General features: G+C 43.4%; 1 protein-coding gene across 2 annotated transcripts; it reads left to right on the top strand.

The window, feature by feature from the left end:
- The first annotated feature begins 1,860 nt into the window (after positions 1-1,860).
- pdpr (pyruvate dehydrogenase phosphatase regulatory subunit) lies at positions 1,861-14,829 on the top strand. Of its 2 annotated transcripts, none has more exons than XM_029459404.1 (18): positions 1,861-1,994; positions 2,655-2,928; positions 3,591-3,724; positions 4,396-4,477; positions 4,850-5,013; positions 5,189-5,310; positions 5,906-6,023; positions 6,873-7,022; positions 8,709-8,901; positions 9,069-9,193; positions 9,289-9,444; positions 9,527-9,660; positions 10,093-10,241; positions 10,442-10,554; positions 11,312-11,406; positions 11,738-11,827; positions 11,937-12,119; positions 12,551-14,829. In XM_029459404.1, the coding sequence occupies exons 2-18, from the start codon at positions 2,666-2,668 to the stop codon at positions 12,956-12,958; spliced, it is 2,679 nt and encodes an 892-aa protein (XP_029315264.1). In that variant the 5' UTR covers positions 1,861-1,994; positions 2,655-2,665; the 3' UTR covers positions 12,959-14,829. The 2 variants fall into 2 exon arrangements, with proteins under 2 accessions (XP_029315264.1, XP_029315271.1); XM_029459411.1 differs by lacking the exon at positions 1,861-1,994 and having other exon boundaries at positions 2,666-2,928; positions 12,551-13,446; positions 13,531-14,829.
- Positions 14,830-16,317: the final 1,488 nt, after the last annotated feature.

Genomic DNA, 16,317 nt, shown 5'->3' with positions numbered 1-16,317 from the left:
AAGCCATCAAGTCTATTAATACATCTTTAATAATGGGACCGTTTAGTCGGCACTTATAGTAAAACCTTGTTGTTTTGCAGGAGGTCAGATGGAGGGGTGTACCTGAACCGAAGAGCTAGAAAAGACACATGTTTCACAACCTGGTATCACTAAATGATGTTCATATTCATAAGTGCATCTACAAAGCACCAGTGCATTACATATTAACCAGAAGCGCACTGGGAGACCTCTGCCAAGGCCTTGCTCTCGCTAGCAAAATTAAAAAGGAGAAATATAATCATTTCATGACATCCAGACCAGAAGCGTTTCTTTAACCCTGCAGAAAAACAAACAAACAAAAGTGTGTGTGTGTGTGTGTGTGTGTGTGTGTGTGTGTGTGGCCAGTAACGTTAAAGCCTTTTTAAATAGATGTATTGCCACTTGCACAGTTACAGGACAGTGCATTTTAAATCTTGTGAGTTTCTCTCAGAGCTTTATAAAACAAACAAAGTCAGTTAAAAAAGCAACATATAAAATGGAAATAACTATATATACACTATAAATGATCTAAAAACACACTCACCGTGATGCTCCTGGAGAGAATCCTGCAGGTTGGATTATAAACGGGCTCATTATGCTACGCCCTGTGGTCACTGGAGGACATGCTCATGTGTATCACTTATTATAAAAAGTCAAATCTCCCTGCGCTCCCCGAGCTTCTGGCGCCTCTTAGTGGTCAGTCCTGCGTGTGCTCAGCTGCATGTTCTACATTTCATGTTCCATGAGTCAGAGGTTGGTGAAGTCTGAGACTGTGGGCCTCCCCTCACCCCTCCCTCAGTTTACGAGCTTTGATTTGCTTAATTCCCAGATGCCTATGGAATCAGGAAACTATCTCTGAAGTCTTTCACCAAATCACTCACATTAAGGTTATTCTATGTCATCTTGAAAACTCATTGTAATAACTAATGTAAGTTTTTCTCACTGAGCCTCCCCTGAAATAGTTTGGAGCCCCCCACGAGAGGCCCATCTCACACTTTGAAAACTTCTGCTGTAGGCTAAGCTATTTATAACTATCCCAACCTAATGTTAGGACAAGTAAAAGTAAGGACAATTAGCAATACTACACTGCAGTACAATACAATACTTATGTACTCATTGTGCAGAATCCCTTCAGAATGACGTGTGGTCATCGATGGTGCAGAGCAGCAGCACTGTCGCCTCGCAGCATCTTGAGCTCTTCTGTGTGGCGTTTGCATGTTTCTTCAAAATGTTACTTAAATAACAATATGTAAGTACAACCAAGAAAATGTATGCCTACTTAAATATAAAATTATAAGAAAATGCAGCAAAATGGGCTCTTCAGTAGTTACAACATTAAATATTATGATATTAGATTATCATTTTTGATGCAGTAACATGTAAGATATATTTTAAATATTGTAGCTGGATGCAATAGAGCTAATTATATTCAATGTTATACTGTTGGTTGGTTTAAACTTACTGTAATGTAATAATGCATTGTTTTTTAAAATATCTATGAGCAAAGTAACTAGTAACTGAATTAATCTGATAAATGTAGTGAACAGAATATCCCAGAAACAGTGGAGTAGAAGGTAGAATAACATTAACATGCAAGTAAAGTACAAGTACCTCAAAATAATACTACAGTAATTGAGTAAATGTACATACATTGACGGTATATTACATAATTTTCAGTTTACCCAGATGTATGACCTTAATTTATATAAGGCTAGACAGTTAATGAGTGTCTCTCCTTTTAACCAGGCCAGTGAATTAATAACACGTTTGTTGACATATCACTGCATCACAATACAACACTTGCAAGCAGAATTCTCTTATTTTGAAGTATGAGACCGGAAGTGCCCGCTATGATTGACGTTAGTTTGACATTGGCGCTGACTGCAGTACCAAAACAAGACTTGCTGTCATAATACTACATTACAGGTTATTAGTCATTATTAAGGACATAAAACCGGCTGGACTTGCTTGATTCGGTGAGTTTTAAGTCGTTATTAACAATAAAGGAAGCGCCGGGGGAAATGTTTCTCATCACGGTTGACGTTTAGCTAGCTCCTGGGGAACAATCAACACTAGCTAGCTTTACGATAGCCTAAGCTACGCTAGCTACCAGCACCACTCACGCTAACTTTAACCACAGGAGCTCAAACACACACAACATGTCAAGAAACCTTTACGAAACTTCATGAATGTATAGGTCAGCTAAGACTCTTTACCTCTAAGATACAGTTTCAGGATAGTTTATAGAGATACTGTAAGCTAAAGCTCGCTCTGATGCTAACGGGATATCTAACGTTACATGGTTAAAGCTAACATTAGTCTGTAATATAATTGTGACACTTGAAGGACTATTTTAAGTTAACCTTGCTGGATTTCTAGGCCCCATTTGTGTTGCAAAGTGTTAAATCGTGTATTTAATGTCAACCTGGGTTAGTTGAGCTAACTTACAGACAACTACTTGATCATTCGTAATGTTAGTCTCCGAAAAACCACAACTAAATAGAGGATTGGCACTAATTTACATCTTCATGTAACCTTGTAGAAATAACAAAGTGACGTTTGTTGTGTTCAATTAAACGTATAGTAACCTTGAATACATGACAAGTGCGTGAGTTTGTGCGTGTTTGTGATTGCAGAAAGCACAGCTATGTGCAGCTGTGTGCGGAGCTCCAGGGCTCTGTCCCCTGTGCTGCGCCCCAGGCTGCTGCTTCCTCAGACGGGGTACAGATTGGCCGGCAGGGGACTCTGGACGTCCCCGCACAGTATGGCTGTCAGTGGAGACTCCCAGCTGCTCCCACTGCCCAGCCAGGCCCGTGTGGTGATCTGTGGAGGAGGTATTGTGGGATCATCTGTAGCCTTCCACCTGGCCAAACTGGGCTGGACTGATATTGTGCTGCTGGAGCAGGGCAGGTGAGAGATGTGTGATGGTTGGGAATGTTTGTTTTCATGGTGGCAGGGGGGGTCAGACTTCTTTGGCTGGGTTGGCCCAAGTGGGGGATGGCATTACAGAACAAGCACACACAAGTTGGTGATCTGGACAACTTGTACTTCAGGTTAGTCTTTACTTAGACGGTTAAAATAATACTTGATGAGCCTCAGTCGGCCTTACTCAAATAAACAAGTTTATTACAACTCAAATCTGACGGAGAAGATTGTGGTTTAGCTTGTTGACACAATCTTGACTTTAGCTTAAAGTAACATTGCCTTCGCACATTACACACATGTATAATCACGCCATGTTGGAGGAGGCAAAACAATGTTTAGTGTGTAACTCTGGCTGCAGGATGTTACAGTCAAGAATATCTACAAGGCCTTCACCTTATCTTGACCTTCAGACTCCCAGAGTCTTCTCACGTGTTGCATGCTAAGTGTGAAGGACTGAGGCCTTTTCAAAATACCAAATGGATGACAACAAATAATACAGTCTTTCATGTCTAATACAATATTTCCACGATAGTTGGGATATCTACTTCAAATACTAGCATTACAGTTTCTGGCATGAGAGAATCAGTAAGAGCTGTTGACTGGATATTGTTCTGCTAACGCTGCCTCCCCTGTGCTCCTGCTGGCAGGCTCGGCGCAGGAACAACCAGACTGTGTGCTGGCATTGTCAGCGTGGCCAAACCTATTTCCATCGAGTGTCAAATGGCAAACTACTCCAATAGTCTTTACCAGCAGCTGGAGGAGGAGACTGGGGTCAAAACAGGTGACATGTTTCTCTCATATGTTACTTATCTTGACACATGTTTACTTTATGACTAATATTATTATCCTCACTGCTACTAAATTACCAAAAACAGGGTTAGGGTTAGACACAGATCCATGTTCCTGATTGTTGTCTGTCGTTCAACATGAACACGAGCTTCCTGGTCGCACGCACGAGCGTTATCTTGAATATGACTTGCGTTTGTTGCGAATGTTGACAGTTTACAGTGAAAATGTATTTATCAAGCTTACATTTACTTTCTTTTATTGAACTTATTATAGTGTAATTATTTTAGGAATACTGTATGACCGATATTTTTTTAATTCACATTTATTTTATATGTCAAGTACCCCCGACAGTACTCCAAAGTACCCCCGTTTGAGAAACACTGCTCTGGGGGATTTAGAGATGTGCAGCATCTGCAAACATTAGCGTGAGGCGTGCATTACTTCCTATAGATTATTATTATTATAGATCGTGTGCCTTTCTATAACGCTTCCTTTTATGTTTTAGGCTTTTCCAAAGCGAGAATAATATTTCCTTCAGTTTTAAGTTTTAATATCATTTTTGGCTTTTTTGATGTGGTTGCGTCATTGAGGGGGGGGGAGCCCGAGTCGTTTGAGGTCTGCTCAGTCGCGTATTCTATGGTTTGGTTTGTTTGTGTGTTTCAGGTTATGTGCAGACGGGGTCTCTGTGTCTGGCCCAAAACCAGGATCGCTTCCTCTCTCTGAAGCGCCTGGCATCCCGACTAAAGTAAGACCCTCAAACCTTAATACTTAGTAGAGATACCTTTTGGCAGCAGCTACCTGTTGGGGATGAGGCAGCTCTCTGTCAAGTTGCACAAGGACTTTGAGTGAAAACTCATTTTCCACTCTAGCCACAAAGTCTTGATTTAATCGAGGGCTTGACACAGACTTGGGCTTTATGCTTTATTCTTTTACTGTTTTATTGCTGGTAGAAAATGATATCTGCTCTCAGCTCCCAGTGAGATTAATGTTTGTCCTCACATCAGAAGGTGAAATGATCGCTGTGCAGTCTTTACCTGATATTGCATACGCTGTGAAACCAGGTCAGATGTGCATCTGTACGAGACCTTCTTCTTCATCTTTTCCACTCTATTCTTAGGGTGATGGGGATCAGCTGTAACATCATTAAGCCCAAAGAGGTGGCCAAACTGCACCCTCATGTTAACATTCATGACCTGGTGGGGGCGCTTCACCTCCCTGCGGACGCCGTGGTGTCTCCACCTGAAGTTAACCACGCCCTGGCTGTGGCTGCTGCTGGACATGGCAAGACACTCAAACTCACAGCTTGCTTTTCATAGAGCATTAAAGGACCATTATAACAAATGTTTCACAAGCATATTTGACCTTTAATTCTCCTCTTTATTGGCATCCCCTCCTCCCTTCCATCCCCTCCCCTGTCTCCTGTTGACCATCCTCCTACCTTCTCTTTCCTCTGCAGGGGTTCAGATCCTGGAGCGGACCACTGTTCAGCAGGTTCTGGTAGAGAAGGGTCAAGTGACGGCGGTGGAGACTGATCGCGGCTCCATTGAGTGTGAATATTTTGTCAACTGCGCTGGACAGGTGAAGCTCGGAGTGGGATTTAGATCAGGGAATGAATGAGAAACACCTTTGTGAGCATTTAGGAAGGTATTCTTATTTCATGGTCAGCTGATGAACAGTGTGACTAAAGAAATCGCTTCAAAGTTTAATGTGCGTATATTTCTGCATTAAAATGTCTAAAAACGACGACAACAACAAAACATATGTTATATGTTTTGTTGAGTTGACTTTTTATCCAGACACTTAACTGTTTTTAACTTTATATTTGAAGGATGAAGGATGTTAGTCCTCGGACGTCTGGATCTTAAGTTCTCAGAGAAACAAGCTGAGCAGACGTTAGCCGTTAGCCGTTAGCTGTTAGCCGCTCCGTCCAGTGTCCACCGGAGAAACACTGATTCTGAATGTGAAACTGCTTCATTCTGTGTTTTTACTGGTTTTAATCTGCGGGGTTGTTTGTTTTTGAGAGGAAGAAACTTCTGCGGATAATTCTGCTCCTGTTAAAAACCTCCTGAACGATCAACAATGATCTTTGCAGGGCAGATTGCAGCGTCTCCCATATGGGACACAATATACCTCAGAGTAGCAGAGAGATGTATATGTTTTGTCTCTGCTCTAGTGGGCGTACGAGCTGGGCCAGGCCAGTGAGATGAAGGTGTCCATTCCTCTTCATGGCTGTGAACACTTCTACCTCCTCACCAAGCCTCTCAAGGAGCCACTTCCACCCAACACGCCAGGTCTCACACAAGAACACTTTGCTTTGTCTTTTCAGGCACAGTTGCTAATGGATTGTAAATTCCAATCACTTTTTGGCTGATGGAGCAACTTACACAGTTTATTATCTCCCGGCCTGTTCCCTAGTTACCTCTTCATAGATGAAGTTACGATTAAGTTTGTGTTGTGAAAGTTTGCACAATACTTTTCATAGCCAACACCTCAATTTAATGAGTAGTTTCACCATCATCACAGTGAAGCATACGTCAGTGCTAATGTGAAATGCACTTAGAGACTGGAGAAAGAACACTTCTGGTAATCCAACTGAGAATGTAACTTCCCTTGATTCTTGCGAGAGACGGGATATAGTTGTGCTGTTTATTGTTCAATGTATTGACTCTTTCTTATTGTGAAGTCATTTAGCCACTTGGCCCCTATCGATTGATACAGAAGAGTATGTCAACAATAGAATAAGAGAATAAGGTCAAACCTTTAGATCTTAATGCCACGAATAAGAAACGATAAATCTTCGAGAATAAAGTCTAAATGTTGAACTTTTCTAAATAAATCAAACTATTATCGTTAGCGCATATACTGAAAGCTCAGCTTTATTGTCAATATTTCAACTTTATTCTAGAAATGCTAAATATCTTTTGTTCCTTTGTGCCCTAATACTCTTCTGTCGAACATTTAAACCAAAATAATGTTCGTTAAAGTTGATTGTTCTGCATGTTCTTGCCTGTCACATGAGGTCACAAGAGGTCGCATGAGGTCGCATGAGGTCGCATGAGGTCGCATGAGGTCACACGAGGTCACACGAGGTCACATGTCCAGAGGAGCTGATCTCACTGAACCTTGTGTCTTGTCTCCAGTGCTGCTCGATATGGACGGCAGGATATATGCACGGCCATGGCAGGGAGGCGTTCTGTCTGGAGGCTTTGAGAAGAACCCCAAACCCATCTTCACTGAGGGCCGCAACCAGCTGGAGATCCAGAGCATGCAGGAGGACTGGGACCACTTCGGTAATGGAGGGAGGAAGATGGTTTTAAAGGGACTTTGTTAAATGGGAGTTTGCAGTTGCATCTTCAAAGAGTCCGAAGAACATTGTAGTTGCAGATTAATTTTCATCTTTGTGAAGGTTCAGGTCCAAGACCAGCATCTCTCTTTCACAATCAATATTGGTGCATAAGATAAACGTAGTGAGACGAGATGAAACGCCAGTACCAAAATCAAGACACATAAATATAGAATAGATTACAATAAAAATATAAATAAATACTATAAAGGATATGCACAGTATCTCTGAATTAAAACTAAAGATGTTTAGAAGATCATTACAATAGAAATATACAAATAAACTATGAAATGATGTAGAATGTATCTGAATTAAATGAAAGAGTTCAGTTTATTATTATTATTATTATTCATGTTTATCTAAAGTGTCCTTCATTGGTTGAAGAACAACATGTCTGGGGGAGCTCAGGTGTCTTGGGACAGCCGTTTATTTCATGCTGTTAATTTAAAATGTTGGTTCAAAGTCCACCTCACAAGTAAACACACACACACACACACACACACACACCTGTCTTCTGGCCTTGGCTTCAGTAACTCGAGATTCCTCTTGCAGCTTGACGAGATGTCGTAAAGACGGCCGTATATCACCCGGAGCGAGGCTCAGTCAAACTATCACTGAGCGCTACAGTTATTCATAGTAATTGTAGTTATTCTTAACGTTTGCATATTGTATTGTAAAAGAAGTACCTGTCTCATGCATTTATATCAACAAAGTATATTGAATTGAACACCATCCTGTCGATAATGGGTTATTATGCTCCTTTAGGAGAACTTCATCGCCACATTTGACCCACTGGTTCAGCTTTCATGTTGGAAAACCAGCTGGACTGCTTATAGCACAACATGACAACATGGAGAAAAGGGTGCAGCAGGAGACTTTTCACTTGTTGATTTTTGTGTTTCAGTAACTTGAGCCGTATAAAAGGCCAGAAGATAAGTAGCGGTCTGTTTGTGGCAGGAAGCGGTTTATGGGAAATGTGGCTTTAAATGCTGAGAAGTAGTTTGAAAATGCAGTTTTATTCCATAACAAGTCTTCTTTCAGAACATCCACTATCCACATTCAGGAGTTTACTTTACTCACTTTGTCTGTTTGAGTCTGTAGATTTACATCATGCATATTTAAACATGGTTGAATATATGGAATGTTACAATACATATCTCTAAAGGAGCTTTTCTCTAAAGGAGCTTTTTCTCCCACTCTTCAGCAGAAGTCTCCACTTCAGCAGCACTTACATACACCAAACTTTCCACTTTCATTCCTCTCTATATTCTGAAGCTTTGTGCAGAGGGCTTTGTTCACATGTCACTCACAGCTCATGTTATACACGCTACACTCACTACATGCAGGAGATGCACAGAGTTCTGTGTGTTGACAGGAGTTAGTGATTTATGGAGTGATACAAAGACAGATCCAGAATCTGTACAAACCTTTGACATGTGAACAACATGCAACACTTTGAACCAATGTTCAGATTTATGTTCTGGAAATGAACACATTTAACAAGAGAAAGCCTCATCTGCATATTTAAACATAACATGTAAGAAGACCTGTAATTTAAACAATGATTGTCTTGATGCGAGTCATTTGAACTCTTCACCTGTAGTGTCTGAACCTTAATGTCTTCGACCTCCAGAGCCGATGCTCAGTTCCTTGCTGAGGAGAATGCCGAGTCTTGAATCAGCTGAGATCCATCAGCTGGTCAACTGTCCCGAGTCCTTCACCCCGGACATGCGCTGCCTGATGGGGGAGACGCCGGGAGTCTCTGGCTACTACGTGCTGGCGGGCATGAACTCCTCTGGCCTGGCCTTCGCTGGAGGAGCTGGCAAGTAAGCGTGGGAACAAGTATATTTCCTAGATGATATTCTACTGAAGACGTCATTTAGGAGGGTCGAGAAAATAATGGAGCCTCATCTTTAGTCATTTCAGAGATCAGCTTTGTGATCTTCATGTTTTAAAGTACAATGAAGCACACGTGGTGTGTTCTGGTATCCAGGTATCTGGCGGAGTGGATGACTTATGGCTACCCCACAGCCAATGTCTGGCCCCTGGACATCAAGCGCTTCGGCAACCTGCAGAGCAGCCGAACCTTCCTGCGACACCGAGTGATGGAGGTCATGCGTGAGTAGTGAACACACACACACACACACACACTGCAGAAGCCTCATAATGACGTGTGTGTGTGTGTGTGTGTGTGTGTGTGTGTGTGTGTCCAGCCCTGCTGTACGAGCTGAAGGTTCCTCGCTGGGACTTTCAGACCGGCCGTCAGCTGCGGACCAGCCCTCTGTATGACCGTCTGGACACGCAGGGAGCTCGCTGGATGGAGAAACATGGTTTTGAAAGGCCCAAATACTTTGTTCCTCACGGAAAAGGTCAGGTTACTCCCCAGCAACACGCTACATTCTCTTTATCCTGAAGTCTTCTGTGATTTTTAAACGGTGTGTGTGTGTGTAGATTTACTGTCTCTGGACCAGAGTAAGACCTTCTACAAGCCGGACTGGTTTGATATTGTTGGAGCGGAGGTGAAATGCTGCAAAGAGGCCGTCTGCGTCATCGACATGTCCTCCTTCACCAAGTTTGAACTGACTGTAAGTCACTTAGCACGAAGGACAACTTGTAATTAGGGCTGCAACTAACGAGTATTTTCTTTATGGATTAATCTGATGATCATTTTCTAGATCCAGATTGAAGTCCAAGGTGTCTTTAAATGTTCACTTTAATATGATATCAAACAGAGAACAGGAAACTGAAAACTGCTTTTAAAGACATTTTTAATAATTCTAAAAGACATAATTACTCAAACGATGTGATCATCACTGGAGCACGTGTTGCAGTCCTGCTGCACCCCCCTCTTTGTGGGTTCTAACCATACGTTGCTCATCTGGTCTGATGCCTGTGCCAACATGTAGAAGAAGTAGTTTTTTAAACTCAGTCAGCTGGGAGCCGTGCGGCGGCGGTGGATTCAGTGTGTAAGAAAGACACCATTAAGTTGAACCTCGTGGTTTGTCCTAATGTCCCAGTCAACGCAGGACCAGGCTCTGGATCTGCTGCAGCATCTGTGTGCCAACGACCTGGACGTCCCCGTTGGACATATCGTCCACACCGGCATGCTGAACGAGAGGGGGGGCTATGAGAACGACTGCAGCGTGGTCCGCGTCAGCAAGAACAGGTCTGTAGCACCGGGGAAATAATACCGTAGACAGTTTCCATCATCACTTTTAGGAAATGTGGGGAAATGATTCATGCAAGATGGAGATTGTTATCTTCTAAGTTCTTCTAAGTTCTAGTTTCTGAGTAAGCACCTGCAGGGCCCCGTTGTGAAGAGAGCTTTCCCTCACGTGGTTCCCATATAACTCTTCTCTTCTCCAGCTTCTTCATCGTCTCTCCGACAGACCAGCAGGTCCACTGCTGGTCCTGGATAAAGAAGCACATGCCCAATGACCCTAACCTCCACCTAGAGGATGTCAGCTGGAAGTACACCGGTAAGCTCGCAGCACCACTGCTGAGCTCCTGCGGTGACGTCGTCACCTCGTGCACCATCGAGTGCACACGCAAGGTGGAAGCAGCAGCATCTGCTCTGAACCCAGTTATTGTAGTGGGTAGAAATCAGACACCAGGGGGACCAAGAGGGAGTTTAATATCATGTCCAAAACTAATGTGTATATTTAATTACCTTAACTTTCTGAAAGATAAAAACACCAGCTGAGGAGCTCCATCCCAAACGTGCCCCGTTTGTCTCCACTGTTAAAGATGTACGCATGATATTCATCTCCTAAAACAGAATGATCTCAGGCTTTGTACAAATGATAAAACATGGCTTGACTCCTTAAAGGGACAGTTCCTCCAAAGATGGAGCTCTATTTGTTTTGGTTTTAGTTGCAGAGTGTTGGAGATGTCGGCCGTACACACGTGTGCCTTCGCTCCAGTGTAACGGAACAGCAAAGTGTCCTTCCAGGAATCCTGACCCGGTTACTCAGGATGAGCCACAGAGCTTGTTGTGAGCGGGACACTCGGGATCCAGAGGCTGATGCTCACTCGTTCCTGTAAAGAGACTTTGCTGTTGAGCTTTTCTAGTTCTAGTTCTAGTTCTAGAAGGCAGACGTCTCCAACACTCGGTGACTCGCTCCAAAGCTGCCACAGCTCCTGCTCATTCGATGAAAGCATCATTACTATAGTTATTGTATTAACAGTGAACGGAGTCGTTGTAAAGTGTTTATATCTCTGGTTCTTCCCTCACAGCTTTAAATCTGATTGGCCCTCGTGCAATGGATGTTCTGGCCGAGCTGTCGTATGTTTCCATGACCCCCGACCATTTCCCCTCCATGTTCTGTAAGGTAGGAAACAACATTCATCGAGAAGTCATAGTAATAGTGGTGAGAGCATATTAGTAGTTGCAGCTGCAGTACTTGAGGTTGCTTCAGTATTTGTGTTTATCATCCCCACGTTGACACGGCGTCAGCTGACGTTGGAATATTCTTAAACAAACTACAAATATCTTCTCTTGCAAACCGCAACGCCGCTTTGGTCGGACGCCCTGTTTCTACTTTTTCTTGTATTTCGCTTTGAAAGCGGCGCAATGGACGAGGAACAGCTGACTGGAGGTGTGTGTGTGTGTGTGTGTGTGTGTGTGTGTGTGTGTGTGTGTGTGTGTGTGTGTGTTTACAGGAGATGAGTGTTGGCTATGCTAATGGAATCAGAGTGATGAGTATGACTCACACTGGAGAACCAGGGTTCATGCTCTACATCCCTATAGAGGTGCGTCCCGCTCACGTGTGTGTGTGTGTGTGTGTGTGATGTGTTTCCACGGTTGGCTGGTGAAGTCTACTAAAAGTCTAACGTGAGTGTTTCCCTCTGCTCTCCACAGTATGCGCTGCACGTGTACAACGAGGTGATGTCGGTGGGTCAGAAGTATGGGATCCGTAATGCAGGGTACTACGCTCTGCGCAGTCTACGCATCGAGAAATTCTTTGCCTTCTGGGGTCAGGACCTCGACGCCTTCACCACGCCGCTGGAGTGTGGACGCGAGTTCAGGGTTAAATTTGACACCGTGAGTTAACAGTTCAGCTGTGTGAGCAAAACTGTACGATGTCAGCCGCTGTGGATTCTGCTGCAGGGATGTGACACACACACACACACACACACACACACACACACACACACGCCTGCATGGTAATACTTCTCTCTGAACATGAGAGAATGACGCAGGGACTATGCCTCCTGTGTTTTACTCTTTGCTTGGATGTCGAGATAACATTCGTCATCACTCTCGTATGTTGTACGAGTGTAACATCAGCCGTGCTGTCGGCACGGTGTTAATGACCGGACCTCACAGGTTCGATGCCTTTACTGGAACGTTTCTCGCACAGATGTCTGAAATGAAAAGTTGTTTCCTGCTGCTCCCGACAGAATGGTGCAGTGTTTGCAGATGAGTAGTGTGTCGACCTAACGGTGCTCTTCTTCTCTCTCCGCCTCCATCAGGACACAGACTTCCTGGGTCGTGAGGCTCTGCTGCAGCAGCGTCAGGACGGCGTGTCTCGCAGATTCGTCATGCTGGTTCTCGAGGACCACGACACTGAGCTGGACCTGTGGCCATGGTGGGGCGAGCCCGTCTACTGTAACGGTCAGCTGGCTGGGACGACCACCAGCAGCGCCTACAGCTACACTCTGGAGCGCCACGTCTGCCTCGGCTTTGTGTCTCCGCCGCTGGGCCCAGAGGGGCTCCCCACCCCCATCACGCCGGACTTCATCAACCGCGGGGACTACGAGGTGGACATTGCTGGCCAGCGCTATGCAGCCAAAGCCAAACTCTACCCCTTCAGTTCCCTCTTCACGCAACAAAAACGCCGCAAAGAAGACATGGAGCTCAGCAACCTCCAGGGGAAGTGATGCAGAGTAACACAGAGCTGTGTGACGCTCCTCCAGTCCTCCAGTCCACTCCTGCACCCGGCAGTGCCACCCTATCGCCCCTTTTCTAGCTCCTAACCTCGAGGGCTGTGTGCACAATCACTCCTTGTCTCTGCAGTTTTTAACTTCCACGCTGCATCTCCCTCTTTAAAAGTGCAATATCTCAGAGGCACCAAATGCTTGGGCTGCAGCGGCAGCAGTGCTCTGCTGTGTGATCGCAGATGCTCTTCAGCCTGCCCTGCGTACTCAACAAGTGCCTTTGATAAGGCATCATCAACAGTGTCGAGGACTCTTCACTTTGTTCACTTTAACGCATCCACAAGGGATTCACATCGACAATCTGCTCCAGTCCTGTTCCAGTCGCTGTCACGCGTCGACGCGTCGCAGTCTGGAAGAGTGTGAAACGTTATTCGATGCTGATGCTGATGTTGACTCTTTTGGTATTCGACATTACCATGAATGTAAAGAATGTGAGTGATGTGATGCAGAGAGTTTCATTAGAGCTGCAACTAACAATATCTTCATTATTAATTAGTCTGCCAATTACTTTCCAGGTTAAACGATTGTTTGGTCCAGAGAAAGTCAGAAGATTGGGTAAAATGTCCGTCTGTCTCCAACATCCAAAGATATTCACTTTAATATGAAGTCAACAGAGAAGCAGCAGATCTCCACATCGGAGGCTGAAACAGCATTTTTTGCATGAAATTTAACGATTATCAAAATAGCTGGCGATTTATATTTCTGTCGATCGACTGAAGGAGTTCCCGACTGATCGCTGCAGCTCACTGACCCTCACTACGTCCTCCTCCGTCAGGAAGCCTGATCTTATCGTAAGCTAACCTCTGTTGGCTCCTCTTCGCTCTCCTTCGCCTCAAAGTAAACAAAATGCTCTTTATTATGTGTATCATCAACCTTCAGCTGTTCTGGTGGTATTCGTGCTCATTGTGTTTACGGTGATATAATCCGCCCTGTTATTTATGTGTGTTGAATGTGTGGCTGCAGCTTTAACCCGGACATGTTGGTTGTTGGCGTCCATGATATCTTACAGTGGTGATTTGATTTCTGTCTGTGTAAAGGACTTCATTGCGATTTGAAATAAAGCAATGTATTTTTGTATAGCAAGTGTATAAAATCTCTATTTTCAGTACTGCACCTTCGTTCCTTCAGTTTCAAGTCTTATTATCTGTATGAATCATCTGTACTTTGTTTTACTTTTGCAGTTCTCCCTCTGATTGTGCTTTACTTCCAAAGTTAGTCTGTACAAGTAAATGTCAGCTTGAGGTTTTCCTACATCGTATTCACCTTTCCTCGCGTCACGCTGGGCAAACAGTCGACACGTTGAGAGTTTGAGTGTTTGTCACCGCGTGTTCTGCCGAGTGACGAGGGTCAAATATCACGTTTCTGATCAAATCCCTGTTTTACTGTCTTATCTCCAGCGTTTAGTAATGAAGTGGTTGTGAAGGGAAGCACACTGTACACACTGCAGACACCAACTGAATCAGTTATTAATGTTTTACAATGTTTAAGAGTTGTGTGTGTGTGAAGAAATGGCCCTTAAAGATGATTATCAGTTAAAGGACAAAAGGCTTGTTTACAGTGCATCTCCAACTCTGTTCATATCTGTAATCTCAATACACCATTCTTTTTATTTTAAAAGTCCTCATCTCAAAACACATATCTTATATCTTATATTTATCTTGGGATGGATACAAAGCTCAACTGATGTTTAATATACTCATTAGTTTCTAATACATATAAGTATGAACTCAGAAGTCAGATGTTGCTTTTTTTTTTTAAAGGGCTAATTTCTCTTTGTTTTGTTTGTAGGCGTTAACATTAAATGAAGCATTTTACATGTGAGTGGAGTGAATCATTGTCGGTCTGTGCAGTGGTACTCTGCATTGGGTCTGTGAAAACATTTTGGGTCATTTATACAAGAATCTAACACATTTAGACTCATTTCTAAAAAATGTAATGTCAGTATTTTATTAATAACCTAAAAAAATCAAAACCTATATTTGAACCCATTTACCTTGTCGTGAGACAGCTATACAGTCTGTTTCTGCAGTTATGCACGCTCTCGTCAAAGCCACCAGACTCCATTGACAAAAACAGTGATTTTACCTCACAGAACATGGGAGTTGTTCGTCTAACCGCTGCCTCGATTGGTTGGTTAGTTTGTGCAATTGTGCATGTTTGGAGAATCTAAACTAACCCTTTAAAACACCAAAGTCACACAATAACACAAACAAACTAATGAATCTAGGCAGCGGTAGACAAGCAACTCCCATGTTCTGTGAGGTAAAATCACTGTTTTTGTCAATGGAGTCTGGTGGCTTTGAAGAGAGCGTCGATAACGGCTTCAGTTCCGTCTGACGGCAAGTAAAGCTGTGAAAATATTATAAAAACAGATTCTTTTTAGGTGGATAAAACAAATGTTGCTGCTTCCCCGTCGCCAGCAGTGCAATGCTTTGCTTCCGTGCTGATTCTCACTATGTAGAAACAAACTGCTGTGTTGACAGTGATCACTTGACCTCTTACGTTACATCAGCTGCTGCCATTTACTTTTCCAACTGTCCCACTACATTGTTTAGTGCACGATTGAAGGGGAATTGCTCATGTGCACTGAATAAGAGCAGCCTGCTGGGTTTTGTTGATGTATGTGGTCACAGGCTTTCTGTGGCGTTGAAGGGATCAGGGTTGTACGTGTTCTTGTATTTCAAACACTAGTGGTGCATGTTTGTCTCATCTAAGCTTTCCATTTGTACACCTCTTGTACAGGACTGATGTGTAACTGCATGTTTTCCTCAGAGCTTTATAATAATGTATTTATATCATGTTAAAGTATAAAGAGAAGCTTTGCTGAACTTGCTTCATGTGTTCACTTCACAGGGTTCCCGTCAATGAAAGAATGTGGCTTTAATTTCTATTAAAATGTCTTAAATCAATCTTTCAAAAGGTCTTCAAATTGTATTTATGACATTGGGATTTATAAATGATTTAGTCGCATTAATATCACTCAGATCAGCTAGTGGAACGAGCAGCACTCATTGGTTTTTCTTCTTCATAAAAAGCTCAAACACGTGGAATCTGAACTTTTCAATTCAGATTTGGGCTCCAATTAAATAATAATGTGAACAGCCAAACACACAGATGTAATCTGAGCAGCGAGGGTTGCAGTGTGAGCGTCGCTGATGGAAACCCTGTTGTGTGTTAGTGCGGCTTTAACTCGGTTCAAGTGTTCAGTCTCCATGACGACCAGCTGTGTCCACGTCAAAGTGAAAGCATCGACGCTGCAGTGCAACCTCGTCTCCGTGGAGGCAGCGAGGCTGAAGATGGTT

The sequence above is a fragment of the Cottoperca gobio genome, chromosome 3 (assembly GCF_900634415.1).
Source record: "Cottoperca gobio chromosome 3, fCotGob3.1, whole genome shotgun sequence".
Classification (NCBI taxonomy): Eukaryota; Metazoa; Chordata; class Actinopteri; order Perciformes; family Bovichtidae; genus Cottoperca; species Cottoperca gobio.
The sequence above is the reverse complement of the archived record's forward strand: the minus strand, read 5'-3'. Positions and strand labels throughout refer to the sequence as shown.

Bases quoted from the DNA above. Each gene is read 5' to 3' on its own strand.
- pdpr (XM_029459404.1), top strand. From the start codon at position 2,666: ATGTGCAGCTGTGTGCGGAGCTCCAGGGCTCTGTCCCCTGTGCTGCGC. The intron at 8,902-9,068 runs GTAAGCGTGGGA...TCTGGTATCCAG, and splicing joins TTCGCTGGAGGAGCTGGCAA to GTATCTGGCGGAGTGGATGA. The intron at 12,120-12,550 runs GTGAGTTAACAG...CGCCTCCATCAG, and splicing joins TCAGGGTTAAATTTGACACC to GACACAGACTTCCTGGGTCG.